This window comes from Manacus candei, unplaced genomic scaffold, assembly GCF_025592945.1.
Source record: "Manacus candei isolate 608988 ecotype Guabito, Panama unplaced genomic scaffold, ASM2559294v1 h1tg000020l, whole genome shotgun sequence".
NCBI classification, from domain to species: domain Eukaryota; kingdom Metazoa; phylum Chordata; class Aves; order Passeriformes; family Pipridae; genus Manacus; species Manacus candei.
In genome coordinates, this window is record NW_026138068.1 from 5,358,176 (window position 1) to 5,383,798 (window position 25,623).

General features: G+C 45.9%; 1 protein-coding gene across 2 annotated transcripts in view; it reads left to right on the top strand.

The window, feature by feature from the left end:
- TMEM132C (transmembrane protein 132C) overlaps positions 1 to 4,359 on the top strand; it is a 198,607-nt gene extending 194,248 nt beyond the window's left edge. For both annotated transcript variants that reach the window (XM_051785437.1, XM_051785438.1), the window contains one exon: positions 1,261 to 4,359. In XM_051785437.1, the coding sequence (XP_051641397.1) occupies positions 1,261 to 2,460 (1,200 nt within the window). In that variant the 3' untranslated portion in view covers positions 2,461 to 4,359. The remainder of the gene's footprint in view (positions 1 to 1,260) is intronic.
- The last annotated feature ends 21,264 nt before the right edge of the window (positions 4,360 to 25,623 follow it).

Sequence of the window (25,623 nt, forward strand, 5' to 3'; positions counted from 1 at the left end):
CTTATTTTTCGTCTTTCAGCCCCTTGAGAACTTGCTGATAGTGCTTTGGAAATCAAATATTCAGTATGGTCCAAACCTTCTGCACAGCTAAATGCCCCTTGCTGTTTTCACTGAAAAGCTTTAAATTTAACTGGAAGGGTAGCAATTCCCTTTGTTTGTAACCATGGCGTAACAAATTGTAGCCAATTGAAATCCATATTAAGTTGTAAATTTCTATTATGACTGGACATTAAGAGGGTGGCAATATTTTTCCCCAGTGGTGATTTTCAGCCCAGTTGTTCTGACGTACCCAAGTGTAAAGTTATTAGGGCCGTTTGTGGTTTAAGTGTGGGAAGAAAAGAACTTCACTTTTGTGGGTAGTTGCACTCAGGGAATCTGCCTGCCTGTCTGCTGCCTGAACAGGCAAGACATGGAACAAATAAAAAATTAAAGAAATTTCCTGCAAAGAAAGCTACTGAGACGTGGAGAAGTAAATATCTGTATCATCTGGATGGGATTTCAAATGGCAAAGAGTTCACCTCTGGCTTTGTGTTTGCTTCTAATGATGACTTCTAACAGTGCTACCTGCAGAGAACAAAGACAGTCCAATTAAATCCAGGCCATTTGTATTTTTATTGTATAGATCATGCCAGAATTCCCATCCTCCTCTTCTTGACACAAAAATGCAGTGGACTTTTAATTATCTCAAGGATAAAGCACGTTTTACTTAAAACCAGCAAAATGGCAATTGTTTTCTGAGTCTTTTTCTTTCAGGTGAATCTTCTGCTCCGACTATTTCCAAGATACTCTGGTAGCTCCTTATTCCTGCCAAGATATTTGTGCCCTGCTTAACTTGACAGCTCCCCATTACACCTGTGCATGGGGAACATGAAGAAAATGAGTGTTCTGTCAAGTGCCTCCGGTCATTTTTCTGGTTTGCCTCTTCCAGCTTTTGTATGACGAGAATTACTTTCTTTATAAATCATGTAAAACTGTAGCTTGTTAATGGGCACTTTGGTATCACGGACATCTCATATCAATTATTTTATATATGTTCTTTTGCAAAACATTTGCAGGAAGGATAACAGTGGAACCTTTAGTGAAAAAATGTGGCCAATTTTCTGCCCCATCAGCTGAAGGTTGGTTTGCTTTAAACGCAGTGCAGAGCCACCGTTTTCCATTTCCTCCAGCTGCCATTCCGAGCTGAGAGATTGATGAGCCGCAGTGGGTTGAGCTGTTTTATTTAAGACCCTGCCTTTAACCGTACCTTTCTCTTTTCAGGAAGCTGTAGTGAGCACCTGGATCCAGTTCAGTGACAGCTCTGTTACTCCCCTGGACATTTATGACCCCAAGGACTTCTCCCTCTCTGCCGTGTCGCTGGATGAAGGCGTCGTCTCCACCCACCACAGCGCTGCCTTCAGGTGGCCGGTCGTGGCGGCGGAAGGTGAAGGCCAGGGCATGTTAATCAAGGTGGACATGATGATCTCCGAAGCCTGCCAGAAGTCCAAGAGGAAGAGCGTTCTGGCTGTGGGGAGTGGCAACATCAAGGTGAAGTTTGGCCAGAACGACGCAGACTCCGATGCGGGCGGGGATTACGACGGCGACGAGATCGAGAACCACGCGAGCGACCGGCGGCACAAGGCGTCGGAGCAGGAGCGCTACGGCCAGGACGGGCGGTACTACGGCGGCTCCTCGGCAGAGAGGGAGGAGGGCTCCGTCAGGAAAGCCAGCACCACGGCAAAGTCCATCCTGAAAAACAAGGTCCTCAAAAACAACAGGCTGGACGGCGGCAAGCTCTCGGACGACAGCCAGCTGCAGAACATTCCCATAGACTTCACCAACTTCCCTGCTCAAGTGGACCTCCCCAAGGGCAGTGCAGGTGTAGAGGACAGCGACCTGGTGCAGACACCCAGGGGCCTTAGTGATCTGGAGATCGGGATGTACGCGCTGCTGGGGGTCTTCTGCCTGGCAATTCTAGTCTTCCTAATAAACTGTGCAACATTTGCACTGAAGTACCGCCACAAGCAGGTCCTGGTGGAAGGACAGACCACCATGACCCATTCCCACGACTGGGTGTGGCTGGGGAACGAGGCAGAACTGCTGGAGAACACGGCAGATGCGTCGCCTCAGCAGGACGAGCACACGACCATCATTGACCGGGGCTCGGGCAGCGAGGAGAGCAACCAGCTCCTCAATGGCAGTGCTCAGAAGAACATCCAGGGCCAGGTCCACAGGTGTGCAGACTCGGGGGGCAAGCCGGGGAAGGAACAGAAATCGGAGGGTTTACATTCGCCGACATCCAAACGGAAGCGGGTAAAATTCACCACGTTCACAACCATCCCGCCCGACGACAGCTGCCCCACTGTCAACTCAATCCTGAGTGGCAATGACGATGACATTAAGTGGGTGTGCCAGGATATGGACCTGGGGGACTCCAAAGAGATACGAAACTACATGGAGAAGTTCAAAGACAAAGTGTAGCTCCTCGCTGGGGTTTTTTTTGGGGGGGGGGGTTTAACCACACCTTGATGCCTTCAGTTCTACAGTATATATTGGGACAGGAGAGGGGGAGGGGAAGGGATCACCAGGAGAAATGATGAGGCAGTTTTTATAATCAGGGAAAGAAATTTGCCAAACTGTCCATGGTTTGTTTTTGTTTGGTTTTTTTTTTTTTTCACTTTGTTTTGGGGTTTTTTTTTTCCAGTGGTTATTCTGCTACTCATGGATTTAGGAAGTGGGATCTAAATAGCAGAAAGGAACAGGGAAATGGTGTGACCAATATGATGAACTGGACAAGATGAGCTTGTGAAAATTCATTTTATGGGTCATACAAATAATAATGATAGTATTGTTTCAAAGTACCAAAAAAATATCTGCAAAAAGAAATGAGAGAATATAAGAGCATGAAAACAATAAGCAAGAGACAAACAATAACTTTTTCTATTTCCAGTAAAACATCACAATTATGGGCATATGACCCACAAGGAGACTTTTTAGATTGTTACTCGAGCCATTTCTTTTCATTCCTTCATTTGAAGTGAAGATGTGTCTTTGGCATTACACATGAAGGAGGAAGAAATTAACTGGTATTTTTATTTTTACCTTTCCGTTTGTCTTGTAAATTGAAACAGAATATATTTCCCTCTTGTATTTTTCTTTTAAATATCTTGAAGACAGGAAAATTTAAAATTCTTTTAAGTTCACAATGGGCCAAGTACATCCAAGTTAGCTATAAATAGTCTCCTGTCATTTAAAGAATTCAAGGGATAAGTATTGACTAATAATTTCCGTGTGGTGTCTCTTCTGAAAGCCTAAGCCTCCATTTCACCCTTAGCTAGAAAGATGTTCTGTTTGGAAGAAGTATTCATTTTCCTTTCAGGTTTGCATTGTTTCTTTAGTTGCTCGTTTGAAATTTCCACAACCAAAGTTCCTACTTTTCACCAAGGGAAGAAGGTGCTGTTTTATTTTAGCTTTTAGAAGTACCAAGGATGGGAGCTCCCCACTGGTGCATTTTAAATGTACCTGGAACTGAGACCATCACAGGCCAAATATGTACAGCCTGGATTTTAGTTTGGTTTGTTGTTTTGTTTTTTTTTTTTGCCAAGTTCATGAATTCATAATTTTGTGCTGTAATTTTCTGTTTATTCTAATGCCACCAGCTCTCATCAAGCTCTGAAAGCCAGAAGAAGAGTGGACAGAAAGACACTGATTGCCCCCAAACTTTTATTTCCTTGTACTGGGAGAGCTGGCCTCTGGACAGACTGTTGGGGAGAGGGAGGGGAATATTGCTGAAGCAAGACCAAGAAATACCTGGAGCTATTTTATAGATTTTTTTTTTATTTTTTTTTTTGCCATTGGACCAGCTAAGACTGAAAGTTTTAGACTAGATTGTAAAGCTGATGTTTTGAAAAAACAAATACCGACCCAGTAGTAAATCGGAAGCAAATACAAAATAGAGTTTTAATTCGTGGTGTAAACTGGCAGAACTGTGTTGACTCAGTGCCAGTTCCCATTAATGGAGGACACAGATCAAAATCTATACAATGAGGAAACCACTGTCATCCAAAACCTCTCCTAACTAAAAGGAAGATGGTATACCCAGCCTTTGGAAAGCAGTATTATGTCCTGACTGTTAGCCAGAAGCACTTGCATTGTCCTGTCTTTACCATGTATTGCGTTGTTTTGGGTTTTTTTTTTAATTACTAAACTCAGTAGTTTGTTTTTTGTTTTTTTTTTTACTTGGACAAAATCAATCCTGCCACCCAGTAACATAGATGGACATTTTAACAAGATATGCCTAGTATGCATTGTAGACTGAAAGAATGTAATATTTATTTATACATGTTATACGAATTGTAATTAAAATGCTTTACATGGCTTGACAAATTAACCTCTCTTTTCTGAGGGGAGGGGGCTCCTGCTGTCATTTCTGTGTTCAAATACTGATCCACTACCTGACAGAAACACGGTTTAAGCTGCTTTCTGAGGACAGAATAGAGATGTATGAAAGTTTTTTCGCCGCCCTGACCCTTCCTTTGTGAAGTGCTTCCCCTTCCCAGCCAACGTGTGGTGACGGTGATGGATGGCAGGAGAAGACAGCAGCCAGGCACAGTTCAGGGCAGTGTCACTATTCATCTTGTTCACCCTCGTGCCCACCATCAGCACGAGCAGCTCCAGCGCTCGGGCTCCCGACGCGAGCAACGGCCGTGCAGCCCAGTCATAATTAATTACGTGGCTTCTCTGATTGATACGGCGGGTTCAGATGGAAGCAGGTTTCACTGAATCACAACTGACATGTACAAAGCACCCTCAGTCCCAGAGGGACCCCCAGCTACTTTACAAGCTGAGCACAGCGATGCATCAGCCACACCTCAGGGATCCGTATATCTTCCTGGGGGAGCACAGGTGGCCCTGAGGTGAAAAAGGCATTTACAGCACAGAGCTGCAAAATACGACAGCAGAGGAGCAAGAAATACAGTATTCAAGCAAAAATAACACGCTGTGCTAGCACGGAATGTGATTGTTCCAAGTGCATTTTTAGGAAGGCTTGTTCATGTGTCGCTCAGCCCTGGTGCACAGCACATACAAGGGATGGGACCCTCAGGAGCCCAGTGCTGGTGGCTGGACAGGAGCACAGTGTCAAAACTGCATGGTCTTTGCAGAGGAGGACAGGCTGTATTTGAAGAGACAACAGAGGGAGGTAAAAAAAAGGGAAAAACTCAGCCCTGCCTTCGCATTTAATTTTTCTGAAGCTGCAGGACATGGTGCTTCAGAGGCAGAGACTGAAATTTTTCAATTTGTCTTCCACTGACCAAAAAATTCTGTCAAAGCCCAGTTCTCAGCGAGCCACCATAAATGATCATCTCAGCAGGGAGGAAACCACCAGGGTGTGAAATATCGTGTATTTGAGAAATTCTCATTGGGTCAAATGCCAGGATTTACATTTCTGAAGCTTTGCTGTTACAGAGGCACTGGGATGGGGCACAGAGAGCTGCCTGAGCATCCCTCCTGTCACTGTGCCTCACTTGCCAGGAGAGGGAATCTGTGAGTGCCAGGGGTGCATGGCTGCAAAGATAACATGCTCCAAGGTACGTTTTTCTGTCAAGGAGCCAAGATGGAAATTCATTAATAATAATTTGCACTTAGAGGAGAGCCTTTCATCTGAGAAGCTCAGTGACTCCCAGTTGTAAAGGATAAAAATGGGAGCAGGCTAAAGTGGCCCTGTTTCCTCCAAAGGAGACAGTGTTGGGTGAACATGTTCCCCTTCTCCAGGCCAGGAGCAGAGCTGGACCTGTTTGCTGGAGGGGGGGTAATTATTGAAATCACCTGGAGCAGCCAGCTGGGGAAGGGAGGGCATTTGGGTTGTGGCAGAAGGCGGCCCAGGATTGGTGAAAGCCTTGCTGTGTGTGATGAGGGGCAGCTGTGGGAGAGGAGAGTGGTGGTTGCAGAAGGAGAGAGCAGGTGAAGGTGGGAGTTCTTCTGTTGTTGTGAGGTCTCTGGCTGCTGGTGCAGAATGGACCACGGTGAAAAAGTGAGTTCTGCTTTTGTTGTGGTTTTTTTATTATTAGTGGGTTCCTTTTCAAGGGAAGGGGAAAATGTTGTTGTTTGTTTAAGTGTCCCAAGACTGGGAATCAGCAGGAGAAACTGTGTTGATAATGTGAGAGGAAGCCCCTGCTGAGGGAATAAGATGCAGTTTGCTGGTCCACATGCATGGGAACACCTGACAGTGCAAAATCAACATGGTACATCCTGCATCAAATGCTGGATCCTGATATGGCTTAACTGCTGGGAAGTCCACATTCCTTCAGCCAGTGAGCATGCTGATGTGCCCTCAGCTTCTAGAAATGCTTTGACATTGATTAAATTTGAGAGGTGACCTGAAAAAGGCTCTCTCTTTTGGAAAGCAGGGAGGCAGTTAATTCATGGTGCTACACCCGGCTTGCTGGGCTGGAAATAGGACAGTGACTCCCAGTGCTTACACATATATTTCTTCTTTCCTTGCCAAGCTCCCCAGACAAGTAGCCATGGCAGCAAGAGGGTTGCTTTGTTTTGAAAGACTCCTAAGTTGGATTCCAGTGCTTAAAAACAAGCTGTCAGCAAAGATGCAGCAGCAGACAGACATAATGATGCAAATTACCAAATAACTCTCCCTCTTGATTGCTCATTTTGGACAAACTCAGACCCATTCTTTTTATGCTTATGTTGGGGAGGCATTAAAACTCTTTGTGTGAAGCAACAGTCAAAGCCAGCCATGAATATCTTGGAGACAGTCAGTCTGATGTTCAGCTGGGCCATGGCAGGTTGCAAAGACATGCTGTAGTACAAGGTGTCTGCAATTAGTGCAGGGTGTCTGCAATTAGTAATCATCTGTACATCCCCTGGGCTGCTGCAGGGGCTGCTCTGTGCACTCTCAGGCATGTTGCAGCCAACTGTGAAGATTTCTGGAGGTGCAGTGGCACGTCTAGAGATAGTTGGGAACTTTTTTCCCCACTTTACTTCCCCCTCGAGCCTGTATCTGAAGATTTTTGGGAAGCTAGTTTCCAGCAGTATGGCCATTTAGGGTGGTGGGTGCAGGAGCCACTGAGGTACCTCTGGCTGCTGGAGCAGCTTCCCAAGCCCTTCTGAGCCTGAGCTGCCAGGGACAGATTTAATCCCCTGAATTGTGAGTAGCAACTGTGTTCCTGGAAGGCACAGTTTAGGTTGGAATCCTTCATAAACACATTGCAGCACCACGATTGTCTGGGCACTTCTGTCTGGCTCCAAATGCAGGGTAAGAGGGAAACCTTGCAGAAGATTTTTGGTAGTTTTGCCACTGTCTCTCACTAGTGGAAGGGGCACCTGGCTGAGAAGTGCCAGTTCTGCTGTGTCAAACTCTGCTCATTCACTGCTTGTTTCTCTCACTGTTGGGTATTTTAAGCTGCCATCCAGCTTCCTGAGACTGCTGATTTAACTTTCAGCTTTACTAATGAAAAGCCACTGGTACAAGTTCACGTTACTCAGATCTTCTGTGGACTGTGGGGAGAGGGGTGGTGGTGGAAAGAGGCGTGGACAGTTTATGTTGCAGAAGTGCAGAATGAGGGAACAGAGAAAGACTTCAGCTGTGTGAAGGCTGGGATTGTCTTCGTAGTTTCCTTTCTGTAATCTATGTATAATTTCCCTGGCTGTTGTGATCTTTCCTGGTTTGGAATGATAATTTTTGTGGTTTGGGAGCCAGATCTACACAACCCCCCTGAGGCTTAGGATGGCTGTGTTCCCTGGCTCTTGTTTTGGAGGTACCAGAGCCTCTGACCCCCTGTGCCAACACCTGGGGAGCTCTGTGATGGACAGTGCTGTTGGGAGGAGCTGTCCATTTAATTGATAATCTGGCTGCTTGTGATAGTGATTTATTCTAGGGGCAGGTCATAAATGTATATTTTCTGATGGTGGGGAAATCTTTAGTGCTCAAATGGAATTGTACAACTTGTGAGGCTGCTCTTGGGCACCTGCAGTGCCGGAGGAAAGCCCCCTTTGAGACAGACAGGCACCCAAAATGCTGAGGATTGTCATGTCAGTGTCATTTAGCAGCAATTGCTGTGGGAGCAGAATTATGCAGGGACTCTTCTTTGGTATGATGACACTATACATCTTACAAAACTGAGCTGAGGTTACCATAATGATGGGACTCTATTAATTTAATATGATATTGCTACAGGGCCTTTCCATGGATTGTCTGAAAAGATTAATACTCTTTAACAGAAACACTTTGGCAAATCAAGGCACCATTTCCCATTCTTCCACTCCACCCCTGCATTTTGGGATCTGCCATTTACTTTTTCCATCACGCCTCTAGGTTCGTCATACCACATCCATCAGCCTGGCATGAGCTTCACATGCTTTTTAAAAGCACTCCATGAATATCCTCTCTGCTTTGTGGGGTGCTGTGTCTTATTTTAAAGCCTGCTATTTCAAAAATAAAATGCAAGATCATGTTGGTGGAAGAGGGAAACGAGCAGGTCTGATAAGTGACAATTGAGGGCTCTATGGAAACCCAGCAAGCAGATTAAAATTGAAGTTTTCCCCCCAAATGCAGAGCAAAAGGAAGTAGTTTCCAACTGGGAAGAAACAACCATTATAAATCCAGATGTCTCTCCTATGCAGGGAGTGTGGTTCTCATGACTACCAGAGTGTTATTTGTAGACCTGCCCGTCCCCAGGTAGTGCCCATGGGACCCTGGTAGCTACAATTAGGTATGAGAGGGAGGGGTTTGTTGCTGTGTGAGGTGCAGGTGGCTCTGAGGAGGGGAGGGAACCTGCCTTCAGCTCCCACAGTCCTGCCCTGGTTCCTGAACAAAACCCTGGGGGCTCTGGTACAACCTGTCACTGGACTGGCACGTGAGGTCAAAGCCAAGGTTCCCAGACATGTGCTAATGAGGTCTCCAGCTCACCCCTAGTGGGAAGCACTGAAAAATGTATGTAAGAGTTAGGAGTGTGTCACTCTCTAGAAGTGGCCATTGTTACATCCAGTCCCCCTGAATCTCCCAGCAGGTTTGCTCTGGAGGCAGTGATGGAGTAACAAATAATCCAGTTTCTCTTTAGGCCTCTTGGGGGCTGAGAAAGAGGGAATTTTGCAGCCTGATATTCCCTTCTAGGGTACTGCTACCAAATATGTGAATGCCAGAGCCATTCAGGGCAGAAAGGGGGTTATCTGGGGGAAGGAGGAGAGCCAGAGACCATCGTGAGCTGCAGGGTCCTGAGGTAATCCTTGGAGAAGTTTGGGGAGAGACGTGGCTGTTTCCCACCTCCCCTGCTTCCAGGCAGGTGTCTGTGGGAAGCAGGATCCTGCACCACCAGCGTGATCCATCCATGGCCCAGCAAAGGCACTAATAAATGACCTTTTTAATTCACAAAACCTGCTCAGTTAGCACTAAGCATATGTTCTTTCAGAAATACTCTGATGGCAGCATGAGTGCAGAGGGGGGGAGGCCAGCCAGGAAGCTTGATGTCAGCCTTCTAGCTGAGGTAATGGACATAAAAATCTCCATATGCTGAGAAGTCACTTCAAGGAAAAGTATTAACCTAATTAGTCCATTTGTCTCTTCTCTCATCGAGCATCTTTCTAACAACATTTGTTTCTTGCTTTAAATTAGAGAACTAGTATATTTAGTGTCATAACTTGTGTTTTGAAGGCATTAGAGGAGGTTATCTTATTCCTTAGAATAGATTAACTTCAAATTCTGTCTGCAGATTTGGCCATTTAGGGTCTGTACGGACGAGAGAATTTCATGGCATTAAGCTGGCATAGTGAATCCCAGACTCAGAAACAAATTTATGGCCCTTTAGTAGGAAGGTCAAAATAAGGCAACAAAGTAATCAGGAATTTCCAAACAGTCACCAGAAAGCAGGAGTTTGCTCACAGGTAATGCAAGGCCTTTCTGCAGCCTTGGGCTGTTACTCAAAATTTGGGTGAATTGGGAATGCTGCTGAACACAACAGAAGAGCAAGGGCTATTTCAGATGGGAAATCTTTCACTTGCAAGTGCCTAAATCCTTTGGTTTAAATGGGAACTTGGTGTTCCTGGATTCGAGGATGCCAAGTACCCAGCTCTGAGTCAGTAAAATTCAGCTCCAGAAAATCGTGATCCTGGAGCCTCTTTGAGCTCTGGCAGAAACACTGGCAATTACCTGGCAGAAAATCCTCAAGCCAGGAGAGCTGGGCTCCTTTGGCACCGTGTGGTGCCCTTTAGGACTGGGCACTGTCTGTCCTGGGCTCTGTCTGTCCCAGGCTTTTGTCCAGAGGTTTCGTCATGTTTATGAAGAAAAATTCTAATGCACCTATTACAAGAAAAAGTCCTCAGATTTCAAGGTTAATTAAAACCAGGCTGATAGTGGGGAAGATCAGCTGGTGTATTCCTGAAGAGCCAAGAAGGAATTTCGCAGGGACAGAAGCGCTAACCTGATGTAGTTAAGGGGGTGCTCACCTAGGCAGGAATCTTGTCCGGGATTGCAGGAGCCGATCAGCCCCTTCCCCGGTGCCCGGGTGGCGTTGGCTCGGTGCTCACACGGAGCAGGCAGCGCTGTTTGCCAGGAGATGGCACTCCAAGTATGGCATGAGACACATCCCGGGTCCTCTCTGCTTACTCTGACCCGCCGGGGAATAGTTTATGCTCTTGCAGACCGAGAGCTGACAGAGTTCAGCGCAGTCACTGCCGCCCGAGGGTTTGTAACCCCTTCATGCCTGGAAGGGGTCCGTGATCCAGGAAAAGACGGATATTATTTTAATTTTTTATTTTTTTTTTTTCTGTAAGCAAGAAGTTGCTGCTGAAAGATTTACCTTGTGGGTTTGGAAGCTCTGTTGAGAGACTCCAGGTTTTGTTGCACAAACCTAGCATCACTCCATCTCCTGGGGAGAGGGATCTGCCCTTGGATAGCACAGTTCCACTGCAGGGGAATTCCTCTGCCTGCGAGTGCAGACACAGAGCTGTCAGTTGTTACAGCTGCACCTCAAAAATAATGGGCATGCTGGCTTTGGGACCTTCTGGAATAACTGAGTGTGTGGGAGCAGAAATAGAGTGGTTTTTTTCTGAATTAATAACAGTTTTTAAAATGAAGGTGAAAAGCGTAATTGTCGGGGGGATGTGTCATACCTAAGGTGGAGCTGCAGCTCTTTGCAGCAAGAAAACATCACCAGTGTGTCTTGTCATTAGAAAAGCTATTTTTAAGGAGAGGACAGGGAGGGAAAAACCTGTGCAGGTTTGGATGTAGGGAGCTCTTCTGTGGTCTTTGAGGAGAAGAAGCTCAGGCTCTGTGAGACTCACGCTGATGGCACTTACATCTGGATGCTCCTGAGCTGGGGGGGGGGTAAGGTAGAAACAGTTCCTTCCCTGATTAGTTCTGCTCAATTCTGAGCAGGCTGAAGCACAACTTACAGACTGAAGCAATGGTAAAACACCCCTCTGGGTTATCAAGGATTTGTCAGCTTTAGGCTGCAGAAGATTGAACTTCTACCAGTTTTCTGCTGGGTAGAAGAACAGAAGATACTGAAGGCAGAGAGCTCTGCTCTGTTCCAGCTGGAGCTTCCACTGTGCCACTGATGAACCATGACTTCCCTGCAGGTTCACAACCAATCCTAAACATCCATTTGGTCTAATGGATGGGTTTACTTTTTTTTTTTTTTTAAGAGCATATGTGAATTTATATCCTGAGCTGTGTGCTGTAATTTTTCTACAAATAATCCAAGTATGGATTATATATCTATATCTATCTATCTATCTGTCTATATATCTCCAAGGTGACCTTTTTCTTTGGGTACCCTAGCTTATGGTCCAGAGAAAACAAACCTTGGAAAATGCTCAGTGAGATGCTGGAAGAGAAAGGAAAAGGAAGATTAAAAAAAAAAAAAAAAAGGTAAATGATAATTAGGAAAAGGAAAAAAAAAACAGTGGAAGAAATACCACGACCTTTTCAGGAAGACTGAATTTTGGTCAGGCTTCTGCAGTTTGATTGCCATTTCTGATAGTCCTGATTGTGTTTCCTCTTCGTGACTTTACATCTGTCCATCATCTGATCTCTGCCCAAGCTGGCAGGGTATCTTTTCTCCTTTTTCCCAGCACTGCTCTGAATAGTTTTACATTTTTATTCTCGTTCTTCCATTAAGAACTTCTGGGATTTAGTTTTTGGATATAGATATTGGCCAAAAAATTCAGGCCCTGAATGCCATTTGGGTGGAAGTCCCATGATGATTCAGAAATCTTGCTCGGTCCTTATTGTTGGGCCCAAAGTATTTTTAGAATATGACTTCAATCAGTCTTGCAAGCAGAAATTAGAATCCCTAAATCAGCCATCGCCTCCAGATTTTACTGGGAAATATGAGAAACTTTGCTTTGCAACCTGTGGATTGCAACTACAGAACTGCCTTGTGCCATTAATGTGGTGTTTTGGTGAACCTACAGAGCCTCCTCTAGGTTTTGTGTATGACCTTTTGGGATGCATGCTATCACTTATTTAATTGGGGAATGTTTTTTATCATAATGTACCATAAAACCCCAACTTCTATCATCCCCGTGCTCAGGCTATCAAAGGAAAGTCTGAATATGCAACAGCATAGTGGGGTTCCCTCTTTCCTGGCTCACAGAAGCAGAAAACTTGACAAAACAGTATCAGCAGGCTCTGGGTGTGGAGGGAGGGTGGCTTTTGGAGAAGGATTTTGTTGCATTTAGTAAACAAGACAGAAAGAGCACAGTTGATTACTTAGTCCCTCAATCCCCGAGGTAAATCTGCTGCTGAAAGCTTTGTTCTGCAGTTTGTTACCAAAACTCTGTGTGTGTATATATACATAAATATTACACTGGGGTTTATTTCATTTTGTGTTATAAACAGTTGGAAAGTAAAAATGGAAAATATTGGCTGTTAAAGGAGAAAACTTTATGGATAAAACAGAGGGTGTGTTGTTGATCATGTAGGTATTAGCTTAATTATTGTGCAAGTGCTTTCCAAAAAGAATCCTAGAGCAATCTGCTGTCATAAAGTAGATTAATCCCTGTACTGGAAGTTCCACACCATCTTCCTTAAATCTTTGTGGTGCATTAGGTAATAGAAGTAAAGCGACAGTTTGTCTAAAGGTTTAATTCTCCTTGATGAAGCTCCCTCCCTTGGCTTGCCTTTTTAAATGCAAGCCAAGCCAGAATTGGGATCTTCGTGAATGAAAAATGCCTGCCCCAAACCAAAACCTTGAATAAAACAGAAGATGCTTGGGAAAGTTCTGTTTATTGTAAAATGGGAGGTTTTGAAAATCTTTTAATGTGTAGCGAGCAGTTAGATTCCACACAGCAGGTGAACCCTTCAGGGTAGATTCTGGTTTTATTGCTCTATATTATTATTATTATTGTTTAGTCTTTAGGGATCTCTGAAGGTTCAGGTGGTGGAGGCACTTGTAGAGTCCTTGGGCAGCTCTGGCTCGTGCTGCTCTGGTGTAGCAGGAATGCTGTACCCAGGGGCCACCTCCTTGGAAAGGGGGTTGGTGGCTGGTTAGGGCTGTGCAGGGCAGGAAAGCTTTTCCCAGAGAGGTGGTTGCAAAACTGAGAAAGCTTGAGGGGAGGCAGGCTTCCCTGCTGCTCCCTGCTGCTTCTAATAATAAAACAAAGCACAGAGGAGTAGAAGGGGGTTTTGATCATGTTTTCCCTCCTCTGCAGGATGTAAAGGTCTTTAACAAGTTGGCAGATGTCAGCAAAAGTCCCTTTCCTGTGGCTTCAAGGAGGATCTGGACCTCCCTGTGAAGTCTTGATCACAGGACTGACCTTGCCAGGGGAAACAGATCCTAGGCAGGGGCACAGATCTGGCCCTGCTTCAGTTTGATCTCCTATGTTACACCAAGGAATGTCTCTGTGCTGTTCAGCCAGCCAAGGACACCAGAGCTTTCTAATGAGTCAGGCAGGACACATCCTACTTTCCTCACTCCCACTCTGCCTGCTGTGAGCTGCTCCTGGGTGGCTGGGAGAGTGTTAAATGCAGATTATCAGTCTGGATCTGTGCCTGCTGCCCTCGGGACACAGCCTGGGCCCAGCCATGTGGGATCACTTGTGCAGATAGGGCAGAGCCATCCAGAGCTGCTTTGGGTTCAATCCCTCCAAGGTCAGGAGAGGTTTGATGTGGCTGATGCAGCCCACTGCTGTTCCCCAGCCTTGCTCATGCCCAGCTCCCTCTTGAGGGTTGTGAGAGCTCTGTCACAGCAAAGGGACAGCAGATGTGATATCTGAGCCCAGGCTTTGCCTTTACTCAGGACTTCTTTATCTCTGAGGTCACAGCCTTGTGTCATGGTCAGTGTCGTCTGAGTTTCAATTTGTGCTTGACAGAAGCTCAGGTGCTTTAAAACACTGAAGAAGATCATTAAATAGCACAACAAGATGACAGTTTGCCCTTTTTAAAATGAAGGGAAGCTCAGAGTCAGGCACAAAATTACTTTCCTCAGCATCAGGCAGTCCAGAGCTGCTCCAGGATACAGGTGTTTGTCTCATCCCTGTGCCCTCTCAGCATGCCTTGAGCAATGCTGCCTCTTGCTGTGAAATCATGTTTGGGTTCCTACAGCTGACCTAGAGCAAAACAGCTTTACAGAATGGGCAGGCTGTACCTACTGAACATATTTTCTCTGAGAAATACTCCCAGCTTCAGCTGCTGAACAACTCCATCTAATCAGAAGACCTCTCCCTCCTCCTCCCCACCTGAGAGTCTCTTCAGGAAGATTACTGCCACGATAATTCTGTCACAGAGGCTTCACTGCACCATAAAAATGACACCTCCTGTTGTAGGTGTGTGTTTCTCTGACACAGATACTCACTCAGCCCCACAGGGCCAGCCTCCTCTCCCAGCTTCAAAGCATCATCTCCTGCCTCCTTCATCTGGCAGCACCAGCAATGCACAGATATTAATAGAATGCAGACAGACAGAATTATTATTGTTGGTTATGTCAAGTAAATTTAAATGGTTTTCCCTCTCTGGTAAATCACACCCAGCAGGCTGATTCCATAAGTTACTGTGACTCCCTGGGATGGGAGGCTGTGACTAACAGCTGTTGTTTTTACCAGTGACTCGCCTTGGCTGGAAGAAAACAAAGGCAGATAAACATGAGGTGATTTGTGGGGTTGCTCAGCACAGGCTTGTCAGATGGGGCCACTGAAATCCCCACGATAAATGTGGGCCCTTTGCTGGTTTGTGACCAACGGGAGCTTTTGGAGGTGGATCTGCCTTGTAGGAGGTGGGAGGCACATCACCAAGGGCTGCCAGAACCCTGGTACTGAGTGACCCAAAACCTTGTCTGGTCCCTGTCTGGTGTCCTCAGGAGGATGAGGAAAGAGGAGCTGCTGCTCAGTGCTCTCAGAGAATGGACAGCCCAGCCTCCCTGGACGTGGCAGTTCCACAGTTTTCTTGGCACAGTGGCATGTTTGCATTTTAATTCAAGTCTAGGTTGTGTCTTTAAAAAAAATACCTAGTGAGTATCCAGGACCACTGAATGTAAGATATAACCTCATTTACATTAATAGACTGTCTGGCCCTGAGCTGTACTGAATTTCTAGGAGGTCATTTTTGTCATAAACAAAATTCAAATTACAACAAAACAAGGAATGGGATCTTCCAGGCACTTCTGTCAATCATTTCACCTGTTGTCTGGGCATTAAACAAACCACCATCTTCTCCCTGTTGAGTCCTGCCCTTCCCCATTCCCTTTCAGCTGCTCCTGTATCTACCACCTCTTGCTTTGCCCAGACAATTTGTTTTTCCTCTCCATGTCCAAGAGTCCTCACTGAAGTCGCTGCTGACAAGCCCAGAGCATCTTTTGGTTTCTGATCTCGAGAGAGCTGAAGGGGCTGGCTGCCTGCTCGCTGTCCAGGGAATGCTGCCCACACTGGGAAGCACAGACCTGGGTGCTCAGCTCACTACCTCAGGCTCCCAGGAGGTCTGGAGGAGCTGCTGATCCGTGCTCCTCCCTCAAGGCTTCTCTCTTTCATGCTTATTTGCCTCGAGAAGCTCCAGCAGCACCTCGTGCTCTGCCCCCATCCTTTCATTAGGCAGGAACAAGCCATGCAGGCACTCCACCTGGAGACTTTGACTCTCAAACTGTTTCAGGGGTAAACTTGTTCCTGCACAGGAGGCTTGTCGCCATCAAAGCTTCTTGTAAAGAGTCTTGGTAATTACAGCTGTCTGCAGCTGACTGGGTTTTCTGCTTGACATGCTGATGGCCTTAAAAATCAGTGCAGAAAACGTCTGCTGGAGAGTTAAACTGCTGATTGCTAAAGCTCCTGTGTGTCCTGCAGCTTGTGGGTAGCTTTTGTTAGTGATTCAGTTTTAGTTTTCACTCACTGACCAAACTGAACAATTAGGTGGTTGGACAAGGGTTTTTTTTTTCCTGGGGTCAATCAAAAACTACCTCATCCTCTCTCATGCATCCCACAAAAGTAAGACCACTGTAGGTTCAGTTTGATTTACCTTTTCCGATGTGAAATGAATTATTAAACTTTCTTGTCTAAGCAATGAGCATTCATAAGCACAGCTGTTGTTTTGATATAGATTTTGATCCCCCAGACTCTCATTCACTGGCTTTAGATTGATTGATTGTTTTGAGTGGTACTTGTTGTGTGGTGGTTTTTCAGAAGAGGTCTCAAACTACCTGTGCAGTGGTTGCTTTGCAGAACGTGGCTTGGCAGGTTTGTAGCTTGAGCAAGACCCTTCTCCATTTGTTTTCCAAGCGCTTCCTGACTTTCTTCTGCTCAAAAAGAGCAAAAAAATTCCCTCCCTCTCCCAAGTCTGCATTGGATTATTTGCTCTCAGCAGGCTGGACCGTCTTTGTCACGTTTAAGGCAGGGTTAACTTTATTTGCAGGAAGGGGTTTCCATGGCCCAGAGCACGGGGGGTTTTGGTGGCTCACAGAGTCACCAAGGCTCAGCTCAAGCCCCAGGCTGTGACACCACTAACCTTGGGCAGGGATTACACGAAGGCCTGTGGCTTTTGGAGTGGCTAATGTTTTACAGCAGCAGACACCGGCTGTGTTAAACATTCCGGCTTGTAAAGCGGAGGAGGGGGGAAAGAGAACTCGTCAATCTTGTGATGGGAAAGGCATGTGCTGATTACCAGCTCCAGCCCCAAGTACCCGCTCAGAACGCTGCGGTGGCTCCCCTGCTGTTCCGGCACCAGCGATGCAGCCGGTCGAGTGAAGGCTTAGCCGAGCTCTCCTCGTGGAACTGCTCCCCAGGAGCGGGGGAATCTCTGGGCGAGGTGGCAGCGGAGCGGGAGCGGTGCGGCTGCACATCCCGTGAGTGATGGAGCACCGCGACTTGAGGAGCTGTCGAGAAAGCACCTCTTGCCTCTGCTCAAATAGGGCTTCTTGCTGTCAGCGTCCCCGAGCTTATTTGGTATTCAGGGATGCAAAGAGGAACATAAATAATTTGATATTCATGCTGACAACTCTAGGCACTGCCGTAGCCCCAATTTCAACAATGTAATGGACAGTGTGTTATCTCATAATGTGTTTTGAGATCAGAGCTGATTTAAAGGTTATTCACCCTGGGAGAAATTATGCTGTAATTGAATTTATCTTGCATTTATCTATTCAAGGAAACATAACTACAATTTAAGGGAGAAAAAATACATCAAGGAGCTAAATTTTTATTATCAGTTTGTATAAAAAGATACAAATTATTCCAGCAACCTTCCTCCACTGAGCTGTGTTATTTGCTGCATAATTGAAGTCCAGATTGGAAAACAGAGACTTCTTGGAGCAGATAAAGCTCTACACCTTTAACTCAAAGGATGGCTGCAGATGATAGTGGAGCGAAGCAGCACAGAGCACTGAAATAATGAGGTTAATGTAAAATGAATTAGAAAGTAGCTGTCTGGAGTTTAGCAAGAAAAGGAATGTTTAGCTGTGAAATGTGGAAGCGGAGCTGCAGCATCCCCCGCTCGTGGGATGGGAGCTGGTGCACTTGGTGGGTCAAACAGAGAGGTGGTCACTGCTGTCACTGCTGTCCCTGCTCGCTGGCCAGGACTGGAAGAAGCCCTTATTCAGGTTAACAGATGGGCAAAGAGCATGTGAGAAGCCACTGACTCCTGAGAGTTGTGTCCCAGGGCTACTGGTGCCCAGGCTGTGCTCCCCCCGGGCCGTGCGCGGCCTCCCAAGCGTGGTGGCCTGGAAAGGGAGCCGGGGGCGGTGTCAGGGTGTGCTGTCTGTCCCTGGCAAGCTCAGCAGCACGTGGCAGCAGTGGAGCAAAGCTCCCTCTCGGGCACCTCCAAGGGCCTGGCCAAAGTCAGTGCAGGGGAGTGACCAGGGACGTGCAGGAAAGTTGGGGCAAAGCCAGAGCCGGGAGGTGGGAAGGGGCAGCACGTGCAGTGCCAGGCTCTGCGTGGTCTCAGGAGCTTGGAATTGCTGGATCTGCACAGAGGTGCCCGTGGTGTCTTTTCAGACCCTCCCCAAGCCCTGGTTGTGCTGTTTTTCCACAGTGGCCGTGGAGCTTCTGCTTGTGAGCCCTGGAAAGTGGCTCAGGGAAAATGGGAGCATGTCCCTGTTGCTACAGCACTGCCCTGGGAGGTTCTTTCAGCCTTGAGGCTTCACATGTGGGACTTTGGAGCATAGACAGGCAATGTTAAAAATACTGTGGAAGAACTGGATGTTGTTCCCATAACCAGATTATCTCAACAAGCTGCTTTTAAAGCAAAGGTTATTCTTAGCTGATAAAAACTACTCCTGAATGTGAGTGTCTACATCTTGGGGTTTTTTTCCCAAATACTGCAATTCTGATAAAGGGAAAAGAATTCATTTACCTCTGAGATAACAAATTTTATGCTAAATTTCAGCCAGATGGCACAGAAAACAGCTGAGAGATTATAGCCCCCAAACCAGGCTTTAAATAGAAATGATAAGTTGCTATAGAGCTGCCACTAGCACCATTCTAACAATGGAAGAGTTATTTCCCTCATTCACTCCCCTCTTCCTTATTGTTTATCTTCCTGTTCTTCACTATCCATGTCATTCCACCTCTCCTACTGCTTGTTACACCAGAGGGAAGGACTCAAGTCTTAGAGAGCCTCAGAAGCAGCAGAATTTCATGCTTTGCTTTAAAGTTTCTTCAAAACTTATCTTTTACTTAACAAAAGTGTTCTGAAAGATGCAGCAGCTTGGGATGTTGTGCATCAGGTTTGCCTCAGTACCAGGAAAACAGTTCCTTGGATGGTCTGGGTGGCACTATTCCTGCTCACTGCATCAGGAGTCACTGTTTCTGGGAACCTGCATCCTCGTGGGTTTGCTCTGGCCTCTGCAGTTCTCCCTGCTGGAAGACTGGTTGTGATTTGCTGGACAGGGGGTGGGCAGAGGACTGGAACCTCTAGAGAGGGCATCTGGCTTTGGTGCTCCCTCTTCTCTCCCCCCATTCTCCCTCTAATCCAGGGTCTCCAGGACTGTGCCTGAGCACATTCTGTGACACTCTGCCCAAATGGGGAGCAATGCTGACCTGGCCCCATCCTGCTGCTCCTTACAGGGAGTCAGCTACTCACCTTTAGCTCTCCTTGGGTGTCTCCTGCCCCAGAGCAGGCTGCTCATCCCCCCTGAGGCACCAAACTATAATAAGGGATGCTGTGGGATTCCTCACTTCCTTCCATTTAACTCATCCTACTGAGGATTATCTCTAGACCAGCTCATATTTCACGTCTTCAAGTCCTGCTCTAAAACTGGCTGTTGGACAATAACACTCAAAGTGTTGGGATTTGTTGGGGGTTTTTTGTTTGTTTGCTTTCAAAGCAGCACTCCAGCAAAATATTTATTCTCTCAGAGAGCTTCCCCAGCCTGAAGTGATTGCACAAGCACTGAATGTTATTTTAGTGGCACTTGAGCACCGTCAATATTTGGGCAGTACCAAGAAGAGCCCAGCCTGAGTGGTGCTTACACAGAGCGGGCAGAGCAAGCCCACTGTGTGTCCTCTGGGATGCTCCCAGTGAGGCTTTTACCTTTGTTAAGGCAATCACTATGAAAATGAAGTGTCTTGAAAATTCCCAGCTCTGGGAGGCTTGCAGCTCCTCGGGGACAAAAAGCAAAAAGCTGGCAGAGCAGGCAGCATCCCTGTGAGTGCCCTGTCCCTCCTCCAGCCTTTCCCTGCACAGGGAAAGCAGTGATGGGTGGGATGCAGTGAAGATCTGAGTGCATGTTAGCAGGAGCACAGGCTGATCCTTTGGAATGTTTAAATTAATTCCTTCCTGAAAGAGAGCAGCTTAGACCTCCACTTCAGAAGGTCTGTCCCTGTTCCCTGGGGGATAATTGACAGAGAAGGGAATGTGCCCACTCCAGGATTCTGGGAGGGAGCTAAATGGGATCCTGTGACCCCCAGATAGACACAAGCCCCCCTGATCAGGAAGCTTTTCTTTGTTTTCCTTGTGCTGTGATACCTGTGAGCACAGTGTTGTGGCTGTGAATGATGTAAGGGGAGCAGGCGTGGGTGAAGTCTTGGCTTTGTTTTAACTGGTTGAAGAATGTTCACCTCTCTCTTTACTTATATGTGTTGATTCAGATAAAAATCCCAGGATGCTGGGAGTTAATGTGTTGCCTGAACTGTACTTATGCCACTGGTGAAGCCCAATAGTCCCCAACCCTTATTTTTTTTGCAAACAACTTTTCCAATATCATTCAGTAAAATTGCTTTCCAATTCAATGCATCATTGCCTGTAAGGAGACCCAAAGCCCAGATGGTTTTTAATATTTCAAGACATGCATTTTCATGTCTTGGTTCCATGTGTTTTTGCCTTGCCTGTGTCCCTTCAGGTGCCAGCAGCACTCAGTTTTGCTTCACAGTTCTCCCACCTTTGCACGAATCCCGGCGTAGCGTGGCTGACAAGCAAGAAATAGAGAAGCAAATGCATTGAGTGATACAGAGCAGAGCTGGAAAATCAGTTTGATAGAAAACAAAAGGAGAATACTCCTCAGTATAATAAAATTTGCTAGTGGCTAAGCAGTTATCACCTGAGCTGCCCTGGGGGAAAATGAGGTTTGATTTCCCAGCTGGAAAATTTCGCTGTGATGTTAGTGAAGGGTTTAGGTGAAAACAACTGGGGGGAGGGAGAATTTATTTCCTTCAAATGCTTTCTAATATACAGACACTGGACTGATGGCAGTGACTCTTGCTCAGTTTTTCCTTGAATTTCATGAAGTGTGGAAAGACCCCTCCTGGGAGCAGAAGCTGCCTTTGCTCACTGAGTGGTGCAGTCGTGCAGGAGGCAGAGTTTTGGCCCTGGGAATGGGATAGCAAATGGAAGAGATAGGGCAGTGTAATCAGTGCAAGTCTGTAATTTAACTATGATCCTTAAGGGATAGTTGGATCCCCCCCTGATCACTGAAAGAAGGACTGAACTGCTGGGGAGCAGTTCAGGAGGCCCCTGAGGAAGCTGCACTTCTCTTCTCATGGCAGTTGGTCCTTCCTGGCCCCCTAAAATGGGGTGCTGCTCCCCCAGGTGTTGAAATGAAAGGGATTCAGAGCATGCAGGCTTGAGGTTCAAAAGAAGTCCAGCCACAAACGGACAAAATAATAAAAAAAAAACAAACAAACCAGCTGGCTGGAGCTCTGGAGCAGCAGCCTGCTGGGTCACAGGACAGGCTCAAATCCAGCAGGCAGGAGTCCGTGGCAGTCAGTTAAACCCCTCTCACACCCTGGTGAAGGCCTGTGGGGTACCAGCTGCTGTAGGGCCCCCAGCAGGACCTCAGACCCCTTTACTGAGATGCTGAGGGGCTGAGCTTGAGACAATGTCCCTGCTGACATGAGAATCAATTCAGAGGCAGATTTGCCCAATGACAAGGTGTTGACCTGAATAGATGTTGCATTATCTCAGTTCATGAACAGAAGTCAGTTGATTTTATGTAAGAAAAAGCAGCAGTGGAATAAATGGGTGTTTTCTAATACCATTTGAACCCCCTGTCTGTTTTAACTTCAGCTCACACCAACACTGATGGTTCAGTTGTAACTGTCAGTCTCTCAGTAGACAGTCACTTTACTGTGCTCACTGTAAATAAATCTATCCTAAATCCTGGCAACTGAGGGCAAACATCTCTATTAAATATGCAGAGCTGGGCAAATGGCTTGGCCAGTATGTTCCTCCTCTCTGTAAACTGCACTGGAGCCCAGCTCCAGCTCCATTCCCATCCCTCCTGTGCTCCCTTCCCACGGATGCTCCAGTTTTGTGGTTTTGCTGGCACATAAAGGGCTCTGAAGTGGGCGTTAGGAAATGTTAATGTGAAGTGAAGTGGTTTTCTTTCATGCCTGTCCCTGAGCTCCCAGCCTCCATCAGAACTGGATGAAAAATGACTCAAAACATTCAGCTGCCTTCCTTTTCCCCCTGTGCCTCCCCTCAGTGGATGTGAAGAATTACCAAAATTGCTGTAATTTCAACAAAGCTTAAGGGAAAGCAGCTCTCCACAGCATCCCCTGCACTGTAAGGGCTCCTCTTCCTCTGCAAGGCACAGTGTCCAGGTGCCCTTTCACAGGGTGGGAGTAGGGAAGGCTGGGTGGGATTGCACAAGACAGGTATGGGCCATTAATACCACTGTCCTTGACTGCTCTGTGTCTGCAGTTGGTCTTTATCTTTGATTTTATTTCACAGGCACATTTTAAATTGCTACATGTATATGAAAAGCAAACAATAGGGTTCTGTGCCTGCCAGGGACACGAATCACGTCAGGGAAGTGAGAATAATAAAATATTGTTTAATATACTGCAATAGACACAGCAGATGTTTAACTTTCTTTCAATAAAAATGACCCCATATCATGTTATTAACTTCAGGGATGCATTCTGTCCCTTCTTCAGAAGGCAGGAGAAAATACATCTATTGTACCAAAAATTAAAGAGGAAATTGAAGGAGGATGTTATCGTGGCACATTTTCCTACTACACAGTCTGTGGGACTGAGTGATGCAGTGGCACAAATTTAATCAGAGGCAGCTCCTGTCAAGCCTCGCTCGTATGTGCAAAACTAAACAAAATCATTTGCACCCCAAATTAGCCACCTTTTCCAAGAAACACGAGAATCTGGCTGCTGGATTCAGCATGTATTAACTACTGAAAAACCATGGAAAGTTCCTTAGGACTCTGGTGCCCACACAGGCGGGCACCCCACGGGTATGGGCACCCACAGCCCAGACCACAGGTTTGGGGATAGTCAAGAACCCTCCCCTGGGAGCCAGCTGCTGCCTTGAGCATGGAAATCTGTGGGAATTAGGACAGTGTAGAATCTGCAGATTATGTCTTACTTTCTTTCCCTGCAGCAGGAGGAGTTCCTGGACTCCCCTGTTTGGTGCTGGAGAATGTTTGCCCTGCTCAGTTGGTGATGGTCAGAGAAGTCTGGCTGTGAGATGAGCTCCCACCAACATCAACTGTCCATGGCTTGGTGACAGAACTCATTTAAGTGGCAGCTTCTGGAAAGCCCCTAAACATGCTGGGATTTGGGGGCACAAGCATTCCTAATATAAAAAAATAAGCAAACACTTGTTTACAGGATCAGGGCCTCAACACCTGCTCTTACATCCATAGGGGACCAATCTCTTGCTTTAACTGCATCAACATACAGAGTTTTGCTTCTGCAAGCTGGACATAACTGAAATTATTATTTTTCAAGACACTCCAAGTGTTTTCCTCAGTCTGTTGAGTTTGTTTTGATGTCTACTGCTTTTACTTCAAAAGGCTATTTGACCATATTCCAGTTTGACATCCTTATAAAAATATGTGAAGTGTTCCAGCAATATGAGAGTGCTTTGCAAAGCACACAGCTACTTTAAATTATTGTACCAATTCATGTTTTTATAAGGACTTGAATTTGGACAGTTCTGTATCACACAGAACAATTTCACAGTGTTAAAGATCATCAATTTGATGAGTTGGAATTTAGAAATTATGAGGATGGTGGACGTGCACAATATAACTTTTGAAATTCTTAAACTTTTGAAAACCTGCAGTGTCATCCCTGACAGGCTCTACCCAGCCAGTTCCAGGCCTGAGTTAGAAGCTGTACCTGATATTAGACCACCACATAACTTGAAGTGTGGGCTACTGTAGGACAGCAAAGAGGAAAACTGTAAAGGTTAAACTAGCAGAATTCAAGCCTGTTGAAACAGGACTTAGGTGCATCTCTAGACTTTTACTGTTTGGCTTCTCTGTACTGCAAAAATGCTTTAAAATTCACAATTTTGCTTATTTTTTGTGTAATCGTTTGTGCTGAGTTGATCTGTTGACAGATTAGGGTCAGAGACAAGCTTGGATTGCAGCACTTAAACAAGTTCTTATATGTGCATTGAGCTCTCATCAGTAATAAGAGGAGGGCTCCCAGCCTGCTCCCAACACAGGGAACAGGAGATGTGCAGCACAGGGGAAAGGCTGGGGATAATGAAAGGCTGGGGATAATGATGTTGCTTCACAATTGGGAGATTAAAAGTGCAACTACCAGGGCTCAGCTGGTGATCACTGGCTTGTCAGAGCTAACTCAGACATGTCTCCAAGCTCTCCTTCTCCTATGGCTGCTTCTCTCATTTCAATTAATCCAGTTTAAAACTGGTAAAACTGGTAGTTCCTACAGAAAAAGTATCAATATGAGGAGTTAACAAAGAACAGCTATTGACAGACTAGTCCTCTTAGATATTTCCATTGTAAACAATCCCCAACACAAGTTCCTATTTAGTCCTTTACTCTACAACTACTCCCTCCACTTCTTTCCTCCAGTCTGACCTAGAGTGATTCTTCAAGCAGTGATTTTAGATTTGAGCAGTGTGTTCTCACTGTGAAGTCATAACCAAACCACCTTCTGAATAATATTTTCCATAATTCACCTTCGAAGGATGAGACAGAGCAGAGGTGTAGTCTGATGGCCCATGGTTCCCATGGAACTCACAAATCCAAGGTTTAGTATTTGAATAAAAGCCCTTCTTATAATCTGTGTGGCCCAGAGTGTACATCAATAATTACTGTAACAAGAGGTGTGTAATCTACAGGGGTGAGAGAAGGCAGGTATAACTAATCATGTACCATGACCATTACAGGGTTGTACCTCAGTGGAATTGTACAAAAAACCCCAAATCCCAAACGTTGTCTGTATTATCTGTTAGCACCAATGTTAAGCTAAGCCCAAGCATGGTCAGTGATTAGTGCATGTTCTGCAGTGCAGCCCTGTGGAACTATCTGTACTGAATTTTCATGTATCAACAAATAGTGAAGAACTTAAGAGATGCAGTAATAATTTATTCATTTTAAAGCTACTCACCTTTTAATTCCATATGACATTGTAAAAGCTTGGGTTGCAGCAGAGAATTGCTTCTCCTGCTTTTATTGAACTTTTTTTTTTCCTGCCTTTTTAAGTAATTTACCTCTTACAATCTTTGTGCTGTATTTACAAGCAGAGGAACACCTGGTTCATGTTTGAGTTATGCCTTTGAGGGGAAATGCCTGCCATTTGAGACTAATCATCTGCCTCCCTTTAGTCCTTCAGGCTTTTAAGCAGAAACATTTGGGTTGCAGCGTCCAGAAGTTTCTGCTCTATTCAGAAAAGATGAAATGCACAACCAGCTTATTCCATCCAGGCTGGTCTGCAGGGTTTCAACCCTTCAGAAAGTCAACCTTTTGAAACATCTCCTTTTATGCTTCAAGACAGATGTCTCGAGGT